This window comes from Halichoerus grypus, chromosome 1 (assembly GCF_964656455.1).
Source record: "Halichoerus grypus chromosome 1, mHalGry1.hap1.1, whole genome shotgun sequence".
In the NCBI taxonomy this organism is placed as follows: Eukaryota; Metazoa; Chordata; class Mammalia; order Carnivora; family Phocidae; genus Halichoerus; species Halichoerus grypus.
Window position 1 is genome coordinate 215181460 of NC_135712.1, and position 24495 is coordinate 215205954.

Sequence of the window (24495 nt, forward strand, 5' to 3'; positions counted from 1 at the left end):
TTGCGCCCCCGCCCCGGCCCCGCGGTCACCCTCCACACGCCGGCCGTCCGTGGGCCCCGCGGGTCCTTCCCCGGACTAGTTTTCCTGGACCTTCTCTCGGTGCTTTCAAATCCTACCACTTCCAGGGCGCTCGGCTGCCTCCATCGGAGCATCTGACGCTTGATCTCGGGGTCATGAGTTCGAGCCCCACGTTAGGGGTAGAGATGGCTTAAAAATACAGTCTTTCCAAAAACAAATTTAAAGTCATGCCCCTTCCTTTTGCAGCCGAGTATTCTTGCTAAGAGCCCCGGCCCTCAACCCTTCCTGGTGGGAGGGCGCCGTTTGCCGCCCTGCAGGTTTCTCTGTGCCGGCAGCCGCAGCGTCTGGGCAGGACTGCTCTGGGGCTGTCTAGCCATTGGGAGTCTGCTCACTTCTTGAATGTTTGCATTTTCACATGTTTTGCAAAATTTTGGAAGTTTTTAGCTATTATTTAAATCCTTTCTCGGTGGCTCAGTCGGTTGAGTGTCCGACTCTTGGTTTTGGCTCAGGTCACAATCTCAGGGTCGTGAGATCAAGCCCTGCATGGGGCTCCACACTCAACAGGGAGTCTGCTTGAAGATTCTCGCACGCATGCACGCTCTCCCTTCCTCCCTCTCTCTCTCTCTCAAATCAGTCATTTTTTTAAAAACCCTTTCTCAGCACTGGGTTCTTCTTGTCCCTGTGGTGTCCCAACAACAGGCGTCTGGGACGTGTGTTCCCATCCCTGCCCGCCCCCACCCTCTGTCTGTCCCGGTGGGGCTGTCGTAGCCATCATGCCACCTACCCGGTGCGTGTTTCATGTTGAGGGTTGTGTGTTTGGATCTAGAATTTCCATGGGCGGGGGGAGGGGCGCCTGGGTGGCTCAGTCGTTAAGCGTCTGCCTTTGGCTCAGGTCATGATCCCAGGATCCTGGGATCGAGCCCCGCATCGGGCTCCCTGCTTGGCGGGAAGCCTGCTTCTCCCTCTCCCACTCCCCCTGCTTGTGTTCCCTCTCTCGCTGTGTCTCTCCTTGTCAATTAAATTAAAAAAAAAAAATCTTAGAATTTCCATGGGGGAAGATCTTGCATTTTTTTGCTGAGATGTTCTGTTTTCCTGTTTGTTTCAACAACGTTTGGGACTGCTGACTGGGGATCCTCCTAGTAGGTGCTTGCAGACCTGTGTTGGATGGTCCCACAGCTGCCTCGTCCTGGCCTGGCCTTTGCGGTCTTTTCTGCTGGGCTGAGCTGGGGTTTCCCGGGTCTTTGGATGCGGAGTAACTGGGGCCGTGTTAATGTCTGTGCAGATGTGAGCACAGGCTGCAGGTGCTGGACGTCTCGTTCCAGCGTACATCTGTCTTGTCAGGGTGGCCCAGCCGCAGTCCCACGGTGCGTGCACACGTGAGGGGGACATTCGTGTGTCCTTATTGTCAGGGAACCACCCCAGCAGCTCTTGGATAACTTTACAGGTTGCTTTCCCCACTGGCCTCTCTGGGATCTTCGAGGCTCTGGATGCTCCCCCCGAGGTCCCCAGTGAGGATGTGGGGCTTTGCCGGATTACCCCGCTCTGCCCAGCCCTCACACGGCATGGGATAAGGGTTCTCCAGTTCTGGTCTCAGTCCTCAGTCTGCCTCGGCCGGTCTCCTCGCTCATCCCAGGCAGACACTCCATCTGACCCGGGGCCCCTCCCTCCTTTTGGTTCTCAGAATACCGAGGAAGGTGCTGTGAAGTTAAAGAATGAACATATCGTCACAAGGCAGTGTTTTCATGTACTATTTCAAAATTCTGTGGTGGTTTTCTCTTTTTCAGGGGGAGAAGTCTGTATCTGTCGATGGGAAATGCAGTGACTCGACGCTGCTGAGCAACTTGCTGGAGGAGCTGAAAGCCACGCTGGCCAAGTGCTGAGCCTGGCCTGAGGCCTCGCCAACACAGGGCGCCCATTGTTGACGTGGCGAGGTGACGCGTTGCGTTGATGTATCCTGTCGTTGTTTTTACTTTGACTCTCTGCCACTCCATTTGGCGAGAAGCCCTGACGCCGTCCCCACCGGCAGGGCCCCCGCTAGCGAGGCCGGCCACCTGAGGAGCAGGCATCCCCGCCCTCGGGCTGTGGGCGCTCCGTGGACGTGGACGGCGCAGAGTGGTGTGTCCTGCTTCCGTGAGGCCGTCCGAGTCCCACGCGTCCCCCAGATGCCCTGCCCGCAGGCACGAGCTCATTGCAGAGACGTTCCCCTTCCCCCTCCCAGCCGTGGGCCAGGACATCTGGTGGCCAGAGGGTTGTGCGGGCTGCTGTCTGTCATGTTCTCTGCGTCCCACTTGCGTGTTCATGTGTCGGACGGGGGGCTGCCACCCACAGTGGGGGTCCAGTTGGGATCCCTGATGGAGCAGGACCTGGACCCTGTTGGTTTACGGTTTTTTTCCTGTTCAGTGAGATGTGTGTCCGTCAGCATTGTTTGGTGAGCGGTGGGACTGCTTGGGATTCCAGGCCCTTCCTGTCGCTGGATGCTCCACAGGGTCTGTCCCACATGATGCCCGCAGCTGCTGGGAAGGCGCACTCCTGGGGTGGCACTGGCCTCTGGAATGTAGCCCACGGAGTGGGTCCCGGGAACCCCGGACCACGCCCGTGAGATGCGCTGCCTCAGAGGTGATGGTCCTCAATGACGTAACTTCCTTTTGACGAACACTGTCACTTTAGCATGTAGAGTAATCTATCACAGAATCCTGTGTGGTGATTCTAGAACCTCAGAATTGTATGATGTGTTCTATAAGAATTGATTTGCTATCGACATTCCCAGATAAAGGAGAGACATATCACGCTGCTGTAATGATTTTGTGTCAAGATGATCCAATAAACTTGTAAAACAGACACTTACCCGTTGGGTGTGCTGCCCGTGCCGGTGAGCGCGCCTGGCGGTATAACGGGGACTCTGGACAGTCCTCGAACTGCCAGGGGGCTGGCCGGAGTCTGGGGGTCCCTGACCCTCCTGCCCATGCGCCCTTCCCCTCATGATGGAGATGATGTCACCCCCATACGCCGTCCAGGCGTCCGAGCTTGGGCGGTGTGCCAAGGAGCCGCCTGACCCATGGGCTCCAGAGGTCCACCAGCGATGCACAGTGGATGTGCCCTCCCTGCCTTCCCCAGGGCACCCCACTAGTGGGGGGCGTGTGGGTGAGCGGCGGGAACAGGTGCTGCGAGGCAGGCCCTGCTCACGGTCTAATTGGCCATGTTTCCCCTGGCTTTACTGACCCCACGTGGACAAGGGACAATTCGGGATGAGTAAGGCTGGGTCAGCAGACAGAAAGCCAGATCAGCCCTAGCTGGAATCGCAGGCGGGGAGTGCGGAGCCCGAGCACAGACGAGGCCCCGTGAGAGCCAAGCCTTGGCCAGACCCACCTGCCACCAGCGTCCCTGCTTGATGGTCATCCGTCCAGAAGCACCAGCCACAAGGCGTTCTCAGTCTTCTCAGTGGAAAAAGCAGCGTGTCCTGTACCGTGTCGGACCCGACGCTGACGCAGCGTGGGCAGCGCTGGCCTGGCTACCAGCCTGTGCCCCCAACACCCATCCCCTTGGATGGGCGCTCGGCCCATGAGACCGCTGTTCTCCACAGCCCGCCAGCATGTCACTCCCCACAGGCTTTTCCTGACCTGGACAGACCGCTGCCAGCAGCACTTCCCGGCACGAGGCCACCTCCCAGCAGCACTCTGGTGCCCAAGCCCCTGCTTGTCTACCGTGCACATCAAGCACTTGGAGCCTCTCGTAAGCCACGTGGAGGCTTTGCAGAAGGAAACGACGCCAGGGGACAGTTCCCGTGCTCCTGTGGCTCAGGTTTAGTTCAGCGTGGTGTGAACCCCGAGAGATACCCAAGCTGGCCCTGGTTTTCACCAAACTGCAGTCTCACTTTGAGTCCTCAGGAGCACCCATCCGCCCACAAACTCCTTTCCATCCAAGTCTGCCCGGATGTGTTTAGATGGATTGCACTAAAATGGGCGTGGACGTCCCTGGGCCCTCAGTCCTGCCCCCGTTGCCCTGAGAAGGACCGCTCTGTGATGAGAAATGTCAGGGACATTTAATCATTGCATCTAATAGCTCTGTGACCCTGCCCAGCAAAGCCGCATACCCCTCCCGGGGGCCCCAGGCTCTGATGAGAGTGGAGGGACTCAAGGCAGCAGCAGGCCTGCTCCGTGGGGTCAGGCTGGGACAGTCCAGCGGAGTCCTGGCTCCACCTCCGGGCAAGGGCCGGTCTGGCAAACCGGGTGGCTGTCAGTGCTGTGTCAAGCACTCGGAAGCGTTTTCCAGAGTCAGGTTGGCCAGGTGTGGGGGCTCCAGACACGTGAAGCTTGGTGATATCAGACTGTTGGGGAGACATGGGTGCCCTCAGCCCTTCTGTCCCTGCTCCACCTCACCCCCCCCCCAGAGTCTTTGCTGGGGCCCTGGGGCCTGTGACAGGGCTGCAGACAAGACCCTCAAAGCTCAGCTTGGAGGCCCTGGCTTGTTCGAATCCTCTAGACAGCACTGGGGTCACGCCCAACACTCCCACAACAGGCTGCAAAAACTGGGGGGGGGGGGGCTTGGGCAAATTGGCCATTGGACTTTGGTCTCTGGCTTAGGCTCAACCCCTGTGTACGGAGCCGCCGGGGCTCCCAGCCTCCCTCCTCTGGGCCACTCACAAGGCTGGAGTGGTTCTGTGCATCCAGGGGAGGAGGAGCTGATGTTTATTCACGAAGTGGTCACTTGGTTGTGGTTGCGGAGGTGACATCTGGCTTGCCCCAGGTGCACAGATCCCTGCCGGCTGTGTCTGCCCTCCAACCCCTCCCTGTTCGTCCCCACCTCCCTTTCAGAAGGCCTGGTCAGGGCTTGGCGAGGACAGGCGGGGGGTGAGGGGGTGGCTTACCTTGTGTTCGTGTCCTGTCTGAAAGACACGACAGGGTCCCACTTGGCCCTCAGGTCCCTCCACTGGGGCAGATCGTCACGGGGGCCCTCCCCAGCTCTGACCACTGTCCTGCCCCCCTTGTGCCTGCTGAACCCAGAGACGCTCGCGGAAGGAGCGGCCGGGGTCGCGGGCACTCGAGCCAGGCTCCGCTCCTGTAGCTGCGCCGGCTCACACTCACCCACAAGGGCTCGCGAGCACACTCACTGCCTCGGATGAAACTCACGTACTTGTGCCACTTATTTCTAGAACGACAGCAGGGCTGGACTCAGGGGCTGGCAGGGCTGGGGGTCGGGGTGCCCTCCCGGAGCCCAGCTGCCCCAACTCACATGTACAGGAGGAGGCCCCGTACGGCTGTTTCCCACTGTGCCGACGACCTGCGGGCACACGGGCGTGGAGATGGGGAGGCCCCGGGGCCAGAACCCTGCCCTCCCCGGGTGCTGGAAGGCCAGGGAGGGGCGGAGGAGGGTCCCAGGCTGCCTCGGGCTTGGGGCCCCCACCCCTCCCCACCCCAGCCTGAGCCCTACTCGCAGTTGTAGCCAAAGCAGACGACGTGCGAGTCGGTGCAGTTGGTGCAAGAGACGGTCTCGTACTGGAAGATGCCTGCAACACAGGAGGGACGGCCGCAGGCTCCCCCGCCTCAGCCTCCGGGGCGGCGGCCACCGCTGGGCCCCACGCGCTGCACGGGGGCTCACTCACCACAGTGACGCTGACAGTCAATACGGCCTGTGTGGGGACAAGAGGACCAACCTGTCTGTCCCCTGCTCCGGCCCACCCTTCCTGCCCTGCCCAAGACCCACCCAGGTGGCACTCCAGCCTGGGAGGGAGCAAACTGCTGTGGGAGGGCAGCAGCGTATTCACCCAGGCCTCCAGGGTCCGGCAGGGCCAGGGGGCAGGGAGGGGTGGGGTTTATCCACGAAGCCTTGCCGCTGCGCACGGGATGGAAGGGGCCCTTCTCCCCTTTGTGGCCCTCCTCCACCCACCCCCAGGCCTTTCATTTGCTCACTTTCGATGATGGCATTCTGGATGAGGTGCACCTGCTCCCGAAAGATGGCTCGCAGCTCATTGGGGAAATACCCTGAAGGGGGTGGGCAGGAGGGAAGTCAGGCTCGGGCGGTGGGCAGAGGGGGGCAGTCTCCGTTTCCCCGCGCGTGGCTGCCGCCCGCTTACCGGGGAAATACATCTTGCCCTGGTACAGCTGATCCATCTTCCGGTACACGGCATTCGCCACTTGGTCCAGCTTCTCCTGGGCTGGGGGCGGGAGGAGGCAGGTGAGCGCCTGGGGCGGGGCGGGGGCGGGGTCCGGCGGGCCCGGGGGGCCTGGCGGCGGGGGTCTGGGGGGCCTGGCGGCGGGGGTCCGGCGGGCCCGGGGGGCCTGGCGGCGGGGGTCCGGCGGGCCCGGGGGGTCTGGCGGGGGTCGGGCAGGCCCGGGGGGCCTGGCGGCGGGGCCCGGGGGCGTCCGGCGGGGCCGGGGTCCTGGCGGTGGGGGTCGGGCGGGCCCGGGGGGGTCTGGCGGCGGGGGTCGGGCGGGCCCCCCTCCTCTCCCGCACTCACTGATCTCCGCGGGGATGGCCAGGTGCAGCTCCTTCATCGTGTCCTGGCTCCAGTCGGTGAGCAGCGAGCCCGACACGGGGATGTCGCCCACCCACCAGGACTTGAGGTTCACGTGATGGCGGTAGAAGGAGAACTTCTCCGAGAAGTTGCTGTGGCAGTGCAGGCAGCCGCGGGCCAGCGCCGCCGTCAGGCCCAGGCACAGTAGCAGGGCCATGGCCCGCCGCCCGCCGCCCGCCAACCAACGGCGCCTCCCGTGCCACGCCCCCGGCGCAGGCCCCGCCCCCTCAACGGACAACTGCTGGCCCCGCCCACGAGCCACCCCTCCCAGGGGAGGCTTCGGCCCCGCCCTCAGGCCGCGCCCCACGCATGCGCCCACGGCACGCGCTAGCTCCTCCTTCTGGGCTGGCCCGGGCTGGAGGACGGGCTCCGCGTTGCCGGCACTGCGCAAGCTCCGCCCTAGGCCTGGAGCCGCCGGCACCAGCCAATGGTGTCCCGGCCCGTTTCCGGTTACCAGGCAACAGAGAGCGCGGCTGAGGGACCGCCCCCCCGTTCTAGACCTCGCCCCCCCGCCCCGGCTCCGCTTCCGGGGAGGCCCAGGCCGGTAGCGGAAGTACATCTGTCTGGGCGGGGTGGCGGGGGCGGGCGGTGCGCTCTGTTGCTCCACGGCTGCGGAGGGGAGCGGGCGGTGGACGCCGGACGCCGGACAGCCGGACAGCCGGACAGCCGCGAGCGCCGCCCGGCCAGTTGGGCGTGAGACCGCAGGTGGGTCCTCTGAGGGGCGACCGCGGGCGGCGGGGAGGCCGGGTCGTTCGGGAGGGGCGACCGCGGGCGGCGGGGAGGCCGGGTCCCTCGGGAGGGGCGAACGCGGGCGGCGGGGAGGCCGGGTCCCTCGGGAGGGGCGACCGCGGGCGGCGGGGAGGCCGGGTCCCTCTGAGGGGCGACCGCGGGCGGCGGGGAGGCCGGGTCGCTCGGGAGGGGCGAACGCGGGCGGCGGGGAGGCCGGGTCCCTCGGGAGGGGCGAACGCGGGCGGCGGGGAGGCCGGGTCGCTCGGGAGGGGCGACCGCGGGCGGCGGGGAGGCCGGGTCGCTCGGGAGGGGCGAACGCGGGCGGCGGGGAGGCCGGGTCGCTCGGGAGGGGCGACCGCGGGCGGCGGGGAGGCCGGATCTCTCCCAAGGGGCAGATGCGCTTGCTGGTTTTGGACTTGGTTCTGTGACACATGGCCCCATCCAGCCGCTTCCTTCTTCCCGCCTCCACCACACATAAAGTTTGGGGCTCTTAGCCCATTTTACAGGCTCAGCCTGGAGTGATAGCAAAGGTCGCACCCCCGGCCAACACCAGGGCAGTGCACTGCAGCCTCCCCGGAGGTCCCCAGTTGACATGCTAAGGACTAATTGTGTCCCCGCGTGTTTGTGGCCACCTGTCGGGGTCCGTTGTCAGAACGCACTGAACCAGTCTACTGGTTACGGGTGAGAACAGAGCAAGTGGATGTCCTGCTTGCCCCTCCACTCCCCCCTGCAGGCACCCACCTCCTGCAGCACCCTGCTCGGGCCATCTCCCCCCGTGGCGCCCCTCTCGCTCACCCCAGCAGAGCTGAGTTGGCGGGTGCCGCAGCCGAAGGCCACGTGCGGCGAGAGCCCTTTAAAACGGGCCTTGTCCAAATTGGGGTGTGCTGGGGGCACCACATACACACCAAGTCCCAGACACAGAGCGTGTCTCTTTTTCCAAAAAAAAAAAAAGGCAAAATGTCTATAACGTTTTCTGTATCCGCTAGGTGTTGAAATGATATTTTGGGGTTCCTGGGTAAAATAGGTACAGTATTAGTAGTAACCTCACCTGTTTCTTTGCACTTCTTCGCTTTTTAGCAAAGCTACTGGAAAGTTTGAGATCTTGCCCATGGCGCATGTTATATTCCTAGTGTTTTCTGTGACGTTCTTTCCACAAATGTCAGTCCAGTTCCTGATTTCACAGGATTCATTGTTTTCTGTGGCTTTAGTTAATTCTTAAACGGGGTAAGCTACTCAAGGATTTAACCAAATGCTTGGTGTATTGTAATTGAATTAGGGTTGGTTATAATTTTGTTAAAATTGAGGTTCAGAGCAAAACAGAGTGGAAGGTGGAGTTCCCCCAGACCCCCTCTCTCTGTAAATGCACAGCCTCCCCCATGACCAGCATCCCCGCCAGAGCCCGATGTTTGTGACAGCTGACGGACCAACACTGGGACATTATGAACGACAGGCCGCAGGTGACACCAGGGCTCACTGTCGGTGCCGCACACCCTGTGGGTTTGGACGAATGTCACGGACAGCGATCCACCATCATAGCGTGGCACAGAGCAGTTCCTGGCCCTCCTGACCCTCCGTGCTCTGCCCAATCACCCTCCCCCACCCCGGCCACCGCAGATCCTCCTTCCGCCTCCGCGGTTCTGCGGTTTCCAGAACGTCCTAGACCCGGAACCACACGGTGTGCGGCCTTCTCAGCCCAGCTGCTCTCACCCAGGGATGTGCCGCTGAGGTTCCTCCGTGTCTCTGCCTGGCTCGATAGTTTTTATTTGAACCTCCCTCCAGGGAGAGCACATCCTTTTCATCCTTACATCTCTCAAAAGCTGATGAGCACAGTGTTTGTGTACCAGGCGCCCCGAGTAACCTGGCGAGTTGAATTCTAGGTACACCTCCCTTCTCTCTCTCTCTCTCTCTCTTTCAGCAGAAGCAAAAGTGGTTATTTTACTTCCTCAGGGAGTTCTCAGAAATGCTAGTCCAGTTCCTGAACTTTTTTTTCTAAACAATTTTAGTCCGTTTGTTTCGTATGTACAGACGCTCCCAAGCCAAGACAGCTCAGTGAAAAGTCAGCTATTAATCATATTTCCGGGAGCTGTTCTCCCTTCTCCAGTGCTTCGTAAAATGGAGCTTTAACAAAAATTCCCCAAGCGGCTGGCTCAGAGCTTGGGCTTTTACTCGGGGAAGTTTTAGATGTGCCCCAGCTGGAGAGCCCTGTTCCTGATTTCCTAGAATTTTGAGGTTCAGATTGCTTAAGCAGAAAAGGCAAATCCAACTTCAGAAACCAGATTCTGGGAAGGAGACAGGCACTTCTGCGTCTCCTGAGTCCAAAATAAGACATCTGTGACGGGGTCACTCTGTGCGGGGGCGTCCCGGGCACTGTGGGGGATGAGCAGCCTCCCCGGCCCCGTGTGCTCGATGCCAGGAGCACCCCAGGGGTCCCCAGACGTGGCCCAGCTTCTCCGGGGGCAGAGTGGCCCCAGGGAGACCTCCAGCGGAGCTGGGCACTGGGCACAGCACCCTGGAGAGAGTGCAGTCCGTGAGTGGACGGGCCTGGCCTGCTGTGGACGCGCAGTGTCCCCTTCAGACAAGGGTCTTCGCAGAGTCAAGTGCAGGTCCTGAGTATCCTGATGCTAAAAGGAAGTTTGGACAGCCGGTGGGGGAGTCCGTGTTAGGACGGCAGTGAGGGGCTCTGCTTCTCATGCCCTGCCCTTCCTGACGTGCAGGCCTCTGCTCGGTGAAACAGGCGGGGGGCCTCGCGAAGAGGCGCAGCTCCCGAGCTGACACCGGCATCCCTGCCAGCTCGCTGGCTGTCCCCCAGGTGACGTGGTTTTGTCAAACATATTTCAATATTTGTCCCCGTGGTGGAGGAGGCACAGGGGGAGGCGTAGAGTCTGTGCGGGCCCGTGTGCACCCAGCGCTCCCTCCGCCCTGGTGCGGCACAGGGGGGAGGCACAGGACGCCTGGGCTCGCATCCAGGCCCCCCTCCTATTTGCTGTACGCTCTGACTCTGACGTCCTTCCTGCCTCTCCCGGCTTCTGGGGGTCCCAGGTAATCCTAGGCGCCCCTCAGCTTGTAGACCTGTCACCCCCTCTCTGCCGCTGTGGTCGCATGGCCCACTTCTCCATGTGTCCGCGTCCAGATTTCCCTGTTCTTACAAGGATGCTTGTCATCGGGCTGGGGCCACCCTATCCAGTGTGACCTCATCTTTATATCTGCAAAGACCCTATTTCCAAAGAGGGTCCCATTCACAGGTGCCAGTGGTATGTTTTGGGGGACACGATTCAACCCATAACGGGCGGATGGGGAGTGACTGCTGATGGGCACAGGGTTTTTTTTGAGGTGATGAGAATGTTCTAGAATTGTAGTGATGTTTGCTCTACTCTGATTTTACTAAAAGCCACTGAATTGTATACTTTAAAATTGTATACTATTTACAGTACGTGAATTATGTCACAACTGATTATAAAATAAAAGGGTTGTCATGAGGGCTGAAGTACGCAGAACCCCTTGATAGCACCTGGCCTGGTGTGGTCTCAGCAAACCACTTCCTGCCTTCCTACAAAACAAATTGGGGAACTTCACCCCAGAAGCAAAGACATGAGGGCCAAGTGCCAACAGAATGCCGCACCCCGTGGTGGGGGGCTGGAGCCACCTTCCTGTGAGTCCTGCAGGACGGCAGGTGGCTTCCCGCCCAGGGAGCAGTGCTGATATTTAAAAATCAACGTTGAGATGGTGGAAGACAGCTCTGGGGTGCGGCCTTCTTGGGCAGGACTGATCCTTGGGCTTCGAGCATCTTCTAGCCAAACACTCGGCTGCCCGGCCGGGAGCCAGGGTCTGCATGCTGGTCTAGAACACATGGGGCCGACCTGTGCAGTTGGGGCCTGTCCGTCTAGACCCCCCGCTCCAGCACAGTGTCCCCGGAGCGGGGGCGCGGCCGCGGCTGAGGCAGGATGTGGACGCACCGGAAGGAAGTGGCAGGGGCCGCGCTGCACCTCCCCGGGAGGGTCATGCAAGGCAGCTGCTTGGAGGAACTGTGTTTTGTTTGGTTTTCAGAAAAAGAGAGGGGGAAGAGGCTGTGTGTTGGGGCTGGGGAGTTTTGTCATCTTACCTTCATCGGTCTAGAAGTTTCTAAGTACCGCCCACTTTCGTCTGAGGGAAGAACCTGGGCCACCAGCGGAGCCCTTAGCGTTGAACCCCCAGAAGCCCGTCCCACCTTCCCCTGCGCCGTCCTCGGATGTGTCTGGGAAGAGCCAGGAACCAGGGCTGGGGGCTGGCGATGGGGGGTCGCCTCCTTCGGCGCCTCTCAAGGCAAAGGCACGCTGAGGTGGCTGGCCAGCCCTCAGCCATGGGGCGCGTGTGTCCCCATAGAAAGCCCTTTGCATGTGAGGGGAATTCTACCCATCAGGGGAGTTTTGCAGAAAATCCTCACACATTCTGGGAGGAGACAGAGAGCGAGCATGAGGCCTGTGAGCCCTCCCCCCATCTTCCAGAACTGGCCTGGTGCGCGTCTGGTCCCTGGCATGGAGGCACGCGGACCCTGTCGTGCCCCTGAGGCCCCCTCCCATCCCACACGGCCCGCTTCTGTGCGGGTCGCGGGTCCCCAGGTGACGTGGTGGCAGGCCAAGCTCCCAGAGCCACCCCGAGAGGCCCCAACAGCGGGGCAGTGGCGGGTGCCTTTCCCCTGTCCTGGGATTGCTGCCTGGGTGCAGCTTAGCTGCGGGGTACGTGAGGAGCCCGGGGATCAGGCGGCGCTCGGCAGGAGCCGCGGTGGCCCCAGCCCGGCCGGACGAAGGACGCAACCCCCACCTCGTCTTCTCAAGCAGAGGGGTGTTTGCAGGTTGAAATGAGACCGTGAGTGAGGAAGTACGCGAGCCCTGCTGTCAGGCGGCAGGGGCACAGGTGACTTGCTCTTCCCGTCGGCCCGCAGGGGGTTGCTGCCCCTTGACCTGCACCCAGGGTGGCCTGAGGGTGGCCAAGTTCACGGATTAACCACCGGGGCAGGTAGGCAGGCTGCTTGGGCGTGATCGGTCACAGGTGGGCCCGGGGTCCCCACCGGCCTGTCCAGCGCACCCGCCCACGGTGCGGAGGGGCCCTGGGCTGCAGGGGGGCGAGTGTGGCTGCGCCCTGTGCTCCGAGGTGCCACCTTCCCACCGCCCAGGCCCTGAGTGCCTGGGCCTGTGTCCGGGCCTGGGACCTGGAAAGCACCCCCACCCGTGTGTGCAGGGGTGCAATAGGGGAGCGGCCCCGGCCCGGGGGGTAGCTGGCCCTGACTTTGGGGTGAGACCGATGGACACCTGGCTCATGGACAGCTGCTTTGCCATGGTGGCGTGTGTCCTGGCAGAAAGGGTGGTGGCTCCACCCACGTAGCCCCGGGTTCGAGCTCCAGGTCCTCCCTGTCCGGTGTCGGAGCTAATCCTTAACCGGTAGCGCCGAGTCACTGTCTTTAATGCAGGGTCTTTGACTCTGCCCCCACGGGGCACTGGGCAGTGTCCTCACGACTGGGGGTGCTGCTCACCCCCCACAGCGCCTGGGACACCCGATGTTAGCAGGGCCCAGGGGGCAGACCCGGTCCGGGCCCGTGTTCCCTTCTGCTCGGTGTGGCTGCCGCGTCCTCGGAGGGTGGCCAGGAAGTGCCCGGCCGGGAGCGGGCGCAGCAGGAAGTGACAGGAGCGGCCGTGGGGAAGCAGGTGAAAGCACCTGTGTTCACGGCCCCACGTCCCTCTTGCTTCAGAGTGGGCCTTGCCTGGAGTCACCCACGTGGACTCACACCCCGCGTGGCCTTCCGTGTCTGGCTCCCTCCCTGAGCGTCGTGGGCTCGGGGTCCGTCCCCAGGGCTGCGCGTGTGGGCGCCTGGCTCCTGCTCGCGGCCGCAGGATGCTCCGGTGCGTGGGGGACACAGCTTGTTCACACGTCACCTGCTATGGACGTTTGGGTTGTTTCCACCCTGGGGTGATGATCACGAATTGTGCTGCTGCGAAGTGTGTAAGTTTCTGTGTGGATGTTTGTTGTCACTTGTCTTGGGGGTGCACCCGGGAGGCGGCCCCGTCTAACTGCTGGGCTGTTTCCCCAGCGGCTGCCCCGTCTTAGGCTCCGCCCGGCCACACACGAGGGGTCCGATTTCTGCGTGTCCTCATGGGCCCTGGTGATTGTCCTTCGTGGTGACAGCCGTTCTCATGGAGAGTGGTGGTTCCCTCCCCTTCTCGCTGGGGTCTCTCCCGTCCCTCTGGCCCCATTGTCCTTGGCCAGCTCTTCCGTCCCTGATGCTCACCTCCGGTGTTCTGCATGGTTTATGCTGCCTCGAGCGGACCTCCCAGCACCCTTGCTGCACAGCTGGGCCCAGAAGGTGGTCGGGCTTCGCCGGTCAGCGCAGAGAAGGGGAGGCCTCGGGCCCACGTGTACCCAGGGCCTGGCTGATGTCGCTCACAGCTGCTCTAGCCAGTGCTCATTAGGATGCCCTGCGTAGCCTGGGACTGTTGGCTCCTCAGGGTTCCCGGGGCTGCTGTAACAAGTGATCACAAATTTCATGGCCTAAAGCAAAACGGATCTGTCATCTCACGGTTCTGGAGGTCACAGTCAAAATGGCACAGGCAGGGCTGGTCCCCCTGGGGCTCCAGGGAGACCCGGCTCCGGCCTTTTCTTGGCCCGCGGCCCCCCCTCCATCCTCACTGCCAGCTGCACAGGGTCTGCCCATCTCTGGGACTCCCACCCTCTGCCTCCCCCTCGTGAGGACGCCGGGCCCCCTGGAAACCCAGGGTCACCCCCACCTCGGGGCCGTGACAAGGTCCCCTCTGCCGCGTGAGGGGACACGTCCCAGGTCCCGGGACCACAATGGGGAGGTCTCTGGGGCCTTTATTCTTCCTACCACGTCCTCTCCCCTGACCAGGGCACATCGGGCCATCTTGAGCCCTGTGAGCAGGGGTCCCGGGGACACACCGAGGGCGAGGCCGACGCTGGCCAGGTTGGGCAGCCATGGCGGGGCGGGGGGGGGTCGCTCCATCTCTGCTGCCGCCTCCCATCCGGCCCCCACACCCCTCGGTGACCCCAGGAGGACCAGCTCTCGAGGCCCTGCACGAGTGTTGCGGTCCCTCAGCCCCAAGCACCCCGTGGGTCTGCACAGCCGCGGGGGCAGTCGTCCGGCCCCAGCACCGGTTTAAGCCATTGGCACATTTAGTGTGGCGTCTGGAACGCCATCGCCGGCATGGGGGGCCAGCCTGGCCTTTGGCCACAGGGTGTCGGCCGAGTAGGCGAAGGAGCACGGGCACACTGCCGCTGCTTCCCGCGTGGAGGGGCACCGGCTCTCGGGAGCCGCGCCTGTGGCAGTCGGGACGAAGCTCTTACCGCACGCTTGCTGGCAGCCGGGTGCCCCTGTTGTCAGCCTGACAGCTTCGTCCCGGGGACCCCGTGTACGCTCGCTCGGCTCCGCCGTTGGCCGAGGTGCTGACATCGAGCCGGGCACTCTCTGCGGAGGCCACCCTGGGTCCAGGGGGTGAGGGGCGTCCCATAGAAGCAGAGGTCGGGGGCTTCCAGAAGCCGGGAGAGGCAGGAGCCCCCAGGAGTCCCATTCCAGATGTGGAACCTGCAGAACTCTCTGCAGTCAGGCTGCGAGGAGCCCGGGGTCTGGTGGGTTGCTGCAGCAGCGTGCTGGGGCTGGAGGGGCGGGCCGCCTGACAACCAGCCAGTCCCGAATCAGAGGGATGAACCCCACAGTTTAAGCAGAGAGAAACCAGGCAGGCATTTGCTGTAACGTAGACGGTGACTTGGGCGCAGGGCGTGCGATGGGGAGTGGGGCCACCGGCGGGTCCTTCCACTTCTCCGTTGTCTGCAGACTTCCCCTTCAGTGCCTTGTGCCTGGTGAACTGCCAAGACCCCCACCCCGCCGGCCCCTCGGCGCCCGGCCTCCCCTGTCCCAGCCGCCGCTGTCCCAGCCCTGCCCACGCTCCCGGGAGCCGTGGTCCCGTGTTGGACAGGCCAGACCCAGACGGGCTCGTCCAGGCTTCTGAGACGGGCAATGCGGTGGAGGGTGTCCCCCCAGAATTCATGTCCGCCCTTTGGGAATGGGGTCTTTGCACACGTCATCGGGCAGCAAGACGAGGGCGTCCTGGATTAGGGTGGGCCCCGATGCAACGAGGAGATTTGGGTGCAATGCGGGAACACAGAAATTATCCTTTCTCGGCTCTGGAGGCCAGTGCCCCAGCCAGAGCGTGGGCAGGGCTGGCTCCTTCAGAGGCCGTGGGGACGGCGCTCCTGCCTCCGCCCTCATGCAGCCTTCTCCCGCGTGTCTGTGTCTCCTCTTACCAGGACAGTTGTCATCACACTAGGGGCACCTGGATGATCCAGAAGGAGCACAGCCCAAGATCCTTAATCACGTCTGCAAAGAACCTTCCTCCAAATGAGGTCCCGTTTGTAGGTCCCAGGGACGTGGGCCTCTCTGCACGGAGGCCACCACGAACCCGCCGCGGCCCCCTTAGCCTCTGTGCGGATTTCCACACTCCGTCCCGCTGTACGAGAAAGCCTCCGGGCACGGGAGAGATGCCTCCAGCTCTGGCTTGTCGGGAGCTGTCTCTGTGTCTTCTGCTCTGAGGCAGTTGGGACCTGCCATGGACCATTTTGTCCACGGAGGAACTGGTGCCGTCTTGGTGAAACTGAAAACCGCGAGTCCTGGGAGCCTCCCGGTCCGGCCCCCTGGTGCTTCCAGAGCGGGGTCTCCAGAAACAGCTGACAGGTCCTCCCCTTTCTGTGTTGCAGGTCTCAGCGAGGGCCTGGGGCCCAGCGAATCTCCGTCGCCTCGGCTGCTGCCTGACGCGAACATCCTGCCCGGGCCCCTCTGCAGAGGCGTCGCCAGGGAGCGCGCTGACCGGGCAGGGCGCCGAGATGTCCAACCCCTTCCTGAAGCAAGTTTTCAACAAGGACAAGACCTTCCGCCCCAAGCGCAAGTTCGAGCCGGGCACCCAGCGGTTCGAGCTGCACAAGAAGGCCCAGGCGTCGCTGAACGCGGGGCTGGACCTGAAGGTGGCCGTGCAGCTGCCCCCCGGCGAGGAGCTCAGTGACTGGGTGGCCGTGCACGTGGTGGACTTCTTCAACCGCGTCAACCTCATCTACGGCACCATCGGTGACGGCTGCACGGAGCAGTCCTGCCCGGTCATGTCGGGCGGCCCCAAGTACGAGTATCGCTGGCAGGACGAGCACCAGTTCCGCAAGCCCACAGCGCTGTCGGCCCCCCGCTACATGGACCTGCTCATGGACTGGATCGAGGTGCAGATCAACAACGAGGAGCTCTTCCCCACCCACGTCGGTGAGTCGGGGGGCCGGGCAGGGCCATGGGGGGCGCCAGGGCATTTAAAGTGTGTGGTTTAGTGGCGTTTAGGAATACGTTCGCAGACTTCCAGAACATTCCACCACCGCGAAAGCAACCTGGTCCCCATCAGCCGTCATCCCCACCCCCCACCCCAGTCCCGGCTCCCACCCTCTCCTCTCTGTCTGCGTGGACAGGACTCCTCTGGGGACCTCCTGGGAGTGGGGTCCTGCGGGATGTGTCCTTCGGGGTCTGGCTCCTCTCACTGAGCCCAGTGTCCTCGGGGTCCATTCACTCTGGTTGTTAGTACATTCACTGAGTTGTGCAACTCACTACTATCTAATTCCAGAACATTCCATCACCTGCAGGGAATCCCTTTCCCCAGAGTAGTCCCTCCCCATACCCCCCCAGCCCCGGCCCCCATGAGCCCCCTTCCTGTCCGTGGATGAGCCTGTTCTGTGCGTGTCACCCACGTGGACTCACACCCCGTGTGGCCTTCTCTGTCTGGTTCCATCCCTGAGCGTCGTGGGCTCGGGGTCCGTCCCCGGGGCCGCACGTGTGGGCGCCTCACTCCTGTTCCTGGCCAAGGGACGTGCCTGCGTGTGGGGGACACATTCTGCTTTAAGTTAAGGACCCTGAGATGGGAGATGCCCCTGGATCATCCTGCTGAGCCCTGAATGTCATTACAAGGTCCTCATAAGAGGGAGGCGGGGGAGATTGGACACGCGAGAGGAGAAGGTGGTTTGACAGCAGGGAAAGGAGGAAGGGGCCGTGAGCTTAGGAATGCTGGCAGCTTCCAGAGGAAGCAAGGAGACGGATTCTCCCCGGAGCCTCCAGAGGAACGGTCCTGCCGGCACCTCGACCCCGGCCCGGTGACACGGACTCAGACTGTGAGAGATGCATGAGTTGTTTAAGCCGCTGAGCTGGTGGTAGTCTGTGACGGTGGCACTGGGAGACTCCCCTCAGTGGCTTTCACTGCCACCATCGGCGTTGACGTGGCGTCCCGGAACACCAGTCAGGCAAACAGGTTTCCGGCCCATTCTGCACCCGCTCCAGCTTCTCCCCTGGGGCGCCCCCTCGCCGCCTGCACCGGAAAAGGGCTGACACTGGCAGAGGGCTTTCAGGGACCATCTGGGGAGAAGCCACCCCAGACTCGTCCTTTCCCAAACTTGGGATTCCCAGTGGCCCTTCCATCAGGTTGCCGGGTCCGTGGGGCAGCCCGGAGTCCACGTCGTGTGACTCCCCGCCTCGTTAGAATCCCCTCAAGTCCCACCAGCTCCTCAGGGGTCAGCACCCCAGAACGTGAGACGCCGCGCCTGCCCCTCGCCCATGGAAGGTGAATCCCTAGTTTACCAAACTGGATGCTGGTGAGAGGCAGAGAAAAGGAATTGGGCAGGTGCCACACGGCCGTCCAGCGGGACTCTGAGGCCAGGCCGCCGTTCTTCGGGCTCTCAGCACCCCTGGCCTCTCCTACATGCTCACATCGGGGGGCCGGCCTGGCCTGGGCCATACCTGCCGGCCCTGTTTCAGGACCCCAGCCAGGTGGCCAGAAGGACGTGCTTCCCACAGGCGGCCGTGTCTCTCTGCTTCCTGTCTGTGGTGCTTCTGAGAATCGTGGCTGGGTACGCCTCAGGGTCAGATGTGTGGCTTGGCAGAGGGGACGGGTCACGTCACATGCCGGCCCCCGTGTTGGTTCTGCTCACACCGGTACACCCACTTAGGCCTCCAGCCACTGGCCTGTGCTCTTAATGTTAGACCGGCGGGCACACCTGTCCTCATGGGGACCAGATGGTGAACCTCTCCGGCTTCACAGGCCAGTCTGTGTCTTGACCACTCGGATCTGCACCGTAGGCCAAAAGACCCCAGAAGCAATTTGTAAACAAACAGGTGGCTCTGTGCCCCCATTAAACTTCATTTATAAAAGCAAGCGGTGGGCCAGGCGCGCCCTGTGTGAGTATCGTTGCAAGCCCGGGCAGCGGCCGTTTCTGAGCCTGTCCCAGCCGGGCTCCCCCTTCACCCAGGCTTGCCCTTGGTGGCTGCCCGGCTGGGAGGGGGACACAGAGGGGGCAGCGTCAGCGTCGGACCCGGGCCCCGTGTAGGCTTGGAGCTGACCCAGGCATTCCATCCCGCCTTTCTCTGCTTCCCGTGGGCTTGACCCTCTTTCTGAGCTTATACCGTTTTATCCACCAGTCGTGGACCCGAGTGCATAGGGATTCCCACCCCCCGAGGGGACCTCCCACCACGTGGCCTTCAGGGGTCTGCAAGGACAGTAGCTGCTCCTCAGGTTCCCACAAATGTGGGTTCATGGACGACCGTTGGGGTTCATCTCTGCAGAGTCGAGTGACAGGGAAAACTCAGAGGTCTCAGTGATGCCGAGCAAACCTTCCACGGGGTTAGCGGCCCAGGAACTGGGCCCTGGTCACCATTCAGAGATGCTTAGCACCGACTGAAGACAAGTGCCCCTGTTCTGGGCCGAGAGGCCACCTGGGCCCAGACACCGAGGAGGGGTCCGGCAGACCCGTCCCGCACAGCTCACGGAGAGCCTTTTCTTTCCCGCTTGCCCTCGGCTCCACACCCGGCAGGCCTGCCCCGGTTGGAGAGCAGCCGCGCGGGCTCCGCCGTGTCGGGGACTGGCCCGTGCGCCCCGATGCTCGCTGCCGTCCAGGTGCCGTGAGCGAGCGCCTGGGGCACACAGCCTCCCGCGGCATCTCCGTGTGCACCCCCGGCTGTTAGCCCGCGGCACCTGCTGGTGCTCGCTGCGCCTGGCTGTGCCGTGGGACAGACACGTGCTCGGGCCGGGGGGGCGCCTAACACGCAGACTGCGCCCGGGGGGGCCGGCACGGGGACCCCCCATAGGGGCATTTCACCACAGTCAGGAAAAACGGAGCATTAAACCCACAGTAGGAGTTACAACGTGTGCACGTTCGCAGTTAAGTTGTGTCGTCGCTCGAACGTAGGTGACGTTACAAAGACGCGCTCGAGGTGGGGAGAAATACACCAAGTGAAAGATGTCAGACGGCAAAAATACGTTTTTACGGGTTGCCCCATTTTATTAGGAGAAATAAGCCTAACCAGAAATACACGCCCAGGGCCCAGAACCCGCGGTGGGGCTCGCAGATCCCCGGCCCGTGGACGCGGAGGGAAGGGGAGGGAGGGGGCGCTGCCCGCTCTGACGCGGGCCCGGGTCCCATGGGGAGGCGTGTGACCGGCGTGTCCCCTGCGGTCCTGGCTCCGCGGTGGGAGGGCGTCCCCGGTCCGCGAGGGCCGCAGGCCGGGGCCCGGGGTGGGGGTGCTTGCCAGCCTGCCTGAGCCCCTCGCCCTGTGTGTAGGCACGCCGTTCCCCAAGAACTTCCTGCAGGTGGTGAAGAAGATCCTGTCACGGCTGTTCCGCGTGTTCGTGCACGTCTACATCCACCACTTCGACCGCATCGCGCAGATGGGCTCCGAGGCTCACGTCAACACCTGCTACAAGCACTTCTACTACTTCGTCAAGGAGTTCGGCCTCATCGACACCAAGGAGCTGGAGCCGCTGGTGAGCGGGGCGGCGGGGCAGCGGGGGGCGTTGGGTCCGGGCAGCCCGGAGCGGACAGAGTGAGCCCAGGTGGGTTCCTCGGATTTGGGCCCAAGTTTGTGACACTGCGACCCTGGGCGTGGCCGCAGATGGAGGGGGTGCCGCTCGGATTCCCGGCACGTGGGACCCACCCGCTGGGGTGGTTTTGGGTTCCTTTTGCTCCCTGCTCCTGCTGGCGGGCCCGGTGGGGATGTGGCTGCCCATGTGAACACCCCGGCCCCTGCAAGAGGCAGAGGCCCTGAATCCTGGGGGGCTCCCCGGGGAGGTTCCTGCGGCTGCCCCCCTTGCCCTGTGGGAGACACTGGGGGGGTCTCCAGTGCCGTAAACAGCAGCGGCCTGGGGGGCTGGCCCGGGGCATCCCCGTCTCCCCTGCCCGCGTCCTCACTGCCTGGCCGGAGAGCAAGCAATGATTTATTTCTAATTGTGGTAAACTCCACATAAGTTAAAATCATCCGTTGTGAACTGAATGATTCAGTGGCACTTAATACATTCACAAAGTGCTACAACCATCACCATGCCTTCTAGTTCCAGAACATTCCATCGCCCCAGACGAAGCCCCATCCCCATTGGCAGGCACGCCCCAGCCCCCGCCCCAGCCCACGGCACCCTCGAACCCGCCCTCCGGCTGTGGGTTTGCAGCGGGAGCCGTGTCGACCCCAGCCCAGAGATGGGGCGATTCAGGCAGCGAGAGTGGCTCCCTGGGGCCCCTCCCCCACCGCTCTCCCAAACTGCTGTGGGCTTTTAGCGGGACCTGTGAGGTCAGAGGCAGCAGGTGGCTGCTCTCCAAGTACCCACCAGCTGCCACCACCACTGGTGACAAGGGTGGAGAACACCCCCCCCCAGGAGGTCCCGGTGAGGCCGGTGCTCAGAGCCCCCCAGGGCCATTCCAGGGGTGGGGATCTCCCCAAGCACAGAAATGCTAGAATGTTCCAGGGCCAGTGGGCCCTGGGCTTGCGGGTTGGCTGCTAGGGGACTGAGATCATCACTCTGGGGGTCCCCACGGCTTCCTTTGCGTGACCCCAGGACTCCCATGTGGGCTTTTTTTCTTCTTCTTGTTTTTTGTGGATTTCTCCACTGAGTCAGGTCTTTGAACTCTATTCTTGCCCAGTTTTCAACAGTTGTTGAATTACTCTTCACACAGCCTTTCCCAGTTTCTCTGGGTCCTCGCAGGCTCTGCCCATCAGTGGACCTTCCCAGAGCTGAAGTTACTGCAGGCATGTCTAATGGGGAGGAGGTTACTCTGAGCCGGTGGAATGTTCTGGAACTGGATAGACGAAGGGTACACGCCCTTGTGGCTGTGAATGCTGGTGAATTGTTCGCCTTACGATGGGTACTCTTATGGGACGGTCACCTCCATCCATGTATTACTTACAAAATACTGCAAATTGGAACCTGCAGTTTTGTGATCTGCTTGCTTTTCTCTTTTTGTTTTAACTTAGTGCCTTGATCTCCTTGTCATTTCTTCCACATCAATGCTTAGAGTTCTTTCTTTTTTTTTTTTAAGATTTTATTTATTTGGGGCGCCTGGGTGGCTCAGTCGTTAAGTGTCTGCCTTCAGCTCAGGTCATGATCCCAGGGTCCTGGGATCGAGTCCCACATCGGGCTCCCTGCTTGGCGGGGAGCCTGCTTCTTCCTCTCCCACTCCCCCTGCTTGTGTTCCCTCTCTCGCTGTGTCTCTCTCTTTCAAATAAATAAGTAAAATCTTAAAAAAAGAAAATAAAGACATGTCATGGGCGCCTGGGTGGCTCAGTTGGTTAAGCGACTGCCTTCGGCTCAGGTCATGATCCTGGAGTCCCGGGATCGAGTCCCGCATCGGGCTCCCTGCTCAGCAGGGAGTCTGCTTCTCCCTCTGACCCTCCCGACCCTCCCCCCTCTCATGTGCTCTCTCTCTCATTCTCTCTCTCTCAAATAAATAAAATCTTAAAAAAATAAATAAAAAATAAATAAAAATTAAAAAATTAAAAAAAAAAAAGATTTTATTTATTTGAGAGAGAGAGCGCACGTGCGCACCAGAGCAGGGGAGGGCCAGAGGGAGAAGCAGACTCCCCGCTGAGCAGGGAGCCCGATGTGGGACTCCATCCCGGGGCCCTGGGGTCATGACCTGAGCTGAAGGCAGACGCGTAACTGACGGAGCCCCCCAGACGCCCAGTGCTTCGAGTTCTTTCTGGCACCAGACTCTCGAGGCTGCCATCACCGGGTCTAAAGTGTATCATAGTATTCACCTTTACTTCAAGGCTGCTTTCCGGAAGTTTCCTTGCAGTGTCCAGTCGACTGTAGAAGGCACGGATCAGTACACTGTGGCCCCGGGCTGACCGCCTGGTTTTGTGAATAAAGTTTTATTGGCATGCAGGCAGTTAGTCGTTTCTGCGTTGCTGGGGCCACGCTCCCTCGACGGGCCGGGACACTGCCTCTCTGGCCCTTCCCAGGAGGCGTGCCGCCCCGGGCCCACAGCGCACTGTTACTGTCGCATTGTTTGTAAGGTTTGGCGTTAAGTGAGGCCCGCGGGCCCCTGGAGACCGGACCCCCTGCTTTTCCATCTGTGTGTGGTTTCCGTCCCTCTTGTGTCGATACATGACATCCTGCTTGTTCCTAACAGAGAGAAATGACCGCACGGATGTGCCACTGAGAGCCCCTCGGGCCCGCAGCCACCGAGGCCGCGCCCAGGGGACACCCGCGCTCAAGGGCCACGGCTCCAGAACACGGACCCGTGCTTTATAGAGAGCCCAGCCAGCGGGCGAGCTCGGTGCCGTGGAGGCTGCACTGAACGCCGGGGTGGAGTCCTCCCCGATCCCGGTGGGCAGCGCCGTGGGACTGCACGCAGCCATCCTGAGCCCGTCTCCTCGACAGGCGGCGAACTTGAACTCCGTGGTTCTGCGTGTTGAGCACCTGGGCACATGCACTTTGTGAACCACTAGCATTTGCTCTGTGGTTCGGCCCAGACCAGCCGCCGCGTGCAGCCAGCGCCCGGGGGCCCCGTGTCCGCTTCACGACTCGCACGACGGGGACCCCACACCTGCTCCCCAGCTTTCCCGGGCCCCTTCATGGATCGTGGGAGATTGGAGTTTTCTCCGTGTGAGCCCTCTCCCTCATGAATATCACAGGATGACTGTCCCGTGGAACCCCCTCCCGGGCTGGAACCTTTTGAATTTCGCCAAATGATGAGCTGGACTTAGCCTTCTGCAGATGCCTGCCAGCTTTACGTGGAAGCCCTGTGTTTGCGTGGCCCTGCGTGGCTACGAGACCCAAATCCCAGCGCTGTCTCCCGTGGACCTTGGGAGGGTGGCCATGGCCCCGTTGGGGCCACGCTGAAGTGACCCCCGGAGCCCGTTCTGCCTGTGCCTGCGCCCCGCCCGCGCGCAGCGTCCTCAGTGGCCTTCTCCGTGGCACCCTTCCAGCGTGGACCGCACCGGCTCGGAGTACCTCTGGGTGTTGGGTGCTCGCAGGAGTGAGGAGCACCATCACCCACGCCAGCAAGTGCAATTAACACGACCTTGGCCTCGGTCCTTCTGGAAACCCCCGGGGTCCAGCTCGAGGAGGCCCCTTCCAATCGAATGTAGCTCCCTTTAAGTGCAAAACCTCGGCCAAGCACCATGACCACTGTGTCCCCCAGGGCTGTGGGCTGTCCCCACAGCGCAGCCAGGTCAGGGAAGGTGGCAGGGACTCCTCTCCACCCTCCCTGCCCACGGCTCTTCCCGCACAAGCATCAGAATACACTGTGCCATCTTTGTACCCGCGTCTGCCGCTTGTCATTTCCACTTCCCTGGCCTCAGGGCCTGGTGTTGGGCCATGTCCCTGCCCTTGTCCCCGGGGTGCCCTTGTCCCCACCAGCTGAGGGCTCGTGGCTCGCCAAAGTGCCCCCAAATGGCTAAACAGATGCACAGAATCGGTGGGGTTAGGATTCCATGGGGTACAGCCTGGGTGGGGAGGTCAGAACTGAGAAACTGAGGCAGGCACATGCTCCCTCTCCCATTTCTGTTCTGTCTGAGCGTTTTTCCCGGCCCTTAAACACGATTTTAACTCGTGCCTTTCTGCTGTGCACGAGAGGGAGCCAGAAAACGACCCTTGTGCGGAGTAGATTAGGAGAGCGAAACCAGAGAGGGGTTTCCTGCCAACGAGCTCTGGCTGGGGGCACCTGATTCGTGCACCCTGAGAACCCTTTCTTCTGTGTGGGAAGTGGGATCGGATTGCGTCCTCTCAGGGGTCCAGGCTGGGGTCTCTGGCAAAATGGGAGCAGGTGGGGCGGGGGCCTGGGGCCAGGGCTGGCTGCTTGCCCCTAGAGGGCGCACCGTCTCCACGCGAGGGGAGCCGCCTCTCAGCAATTACGTTATTTGGAAAGACCTCAAGAAGCCATTGTTTCCTTACCCGCTGATTTTGCAAATGCAC

At 62.1% G+C, this 24495-nt stretch overlaps 3 protein-coding genes across 6 annotated transcripts in view; 2 read left to right on the forward strand and 1 right to left on the reverse strand.

Moving 5' to 3' along the window:
• Positions 1-2856, forward strand: part of AP3D1 (adaptor related protein complex 3 subunit delta 1) — a 38076-nt gene extending 35220 nt beyond the window's left edge. For both annotated transcript variants that reach the window (XM_036069946.2, XM_078057933.1), the window contains one exon: positions 1803-2856. In XM_036069946.2, coding sequence (XP_035925839.1) covers positions 1803-1898 — 96 coding nt within the window. In that variant the 3' untranslated portion in view covers positions 1899-2856. The remainder of the gene's footprint in view (positions 1-1802) is intronic.
• Positions 2857-4035: 1179 nt separating this feature from the next.
• On the reverse strand, positions 4036-6714 carry IZUMO4 (IZUMO family member 4). 3 transcript variants are annotated; one of them, XM_036069950.2, is made up of 10 exons: positions 6473-6714; positions 6089-6169; positions 5925-5996; positions 5618-5644; positions 5446-5521; positions 5248-5295; positions 5149-5163; positions 4883-4900; positions 4659-4673; positions 4036-4342 (listed from the first exon to the last, which is right to left on the reverse strand). In XM_036069950.2, exons 1-10 carry the CDS (start codon positions 6684-6686, stop codon positions 4252-4254), a joined length of 657 nt encoding a protein of 218 aa, XP_035925843.1. In that variant the 5' UTR covers positions 6687-6714; the 3' UTR covers positions 4036-4251. The 3 variants fall into 3 exon arrangements, with proteins under 3 accessions (XP_035925843.1, XP_035925840.1, XP_035925845.1); XM_036069947.2 differs by having other exon boundaries at positions 4883-5005; XM_036069952.2 differs by having other exon boundaries at positions 5100-5163.
• A 380-nt stretch (positions 6715-7094) lies between these two features.
• Positions 7095-23841, forward strand: MOB3A (MOB kinase activator 3A). The gene is made up of 4 exons (XM_036069964.2): positions 7095-7234; positions 15995-16541; positions 19871-20073; positions 22709-23841. Exons 2-4 carry the CDS (start codon positions 16121-16123, stop codon positions 22736-22738), a joined length of 654 nt encoding a protein of 217 aa, XP_035925857.1. The 5' UTR covers positions 7095-7234; positions 15995-16120; the 3' UTR covers positions 22739-23841.
• The last annotated feature ends 654 nt before the right edge of the window (positions 23842-24495 follow it).

Bases quoted from the DNA above. Each gene is read 5' to 3' on its own strand.
- IZUMO4 (XM_036069952.2), bottom strand. From the start codon at position 6,686: ATGGCCCTGCTACTGTGCCTGGGCCTGACGGCGGCGCTGGCCCGCGGC. The intron at 5,645-5,924 runs GTGAGCAAATGA...GTCCCCACACAG, and splicing joins CCAGAATGCCATCATCGAAA to GCCGTATTGACTGTCAGCGT. The intron at 5,522-5,617 runs GTGAGTGAGCCC...CCTGTGTTGCAG, and splicing joins TGACTGTCAGCGTCACTGTG to GCATCTTCCAGTACGAGACC.
- MOB3A (XM_036069964.2), top strand. From the start codon at position 16,121: ATGTCCAACCCCTTCCTGAAGCAAGTTTTCAACAAGGACAAGACCTTC. The intron at 16,542-19,870 runs GTGAGTCGGGGG...CCCTGTGTGTAG, and splicing joins GCTCTTCCCCACCCACGTCG to GCACGCCGTTCCCCAAGAAC. The intron at 20,074-22,708 runs GTGAGCGGGGCG...TGTTCCTAACAG, and splicing joins CCAAGGAGCTGGAGCCGCTG to AGAGAAATGACCGCACGGAT.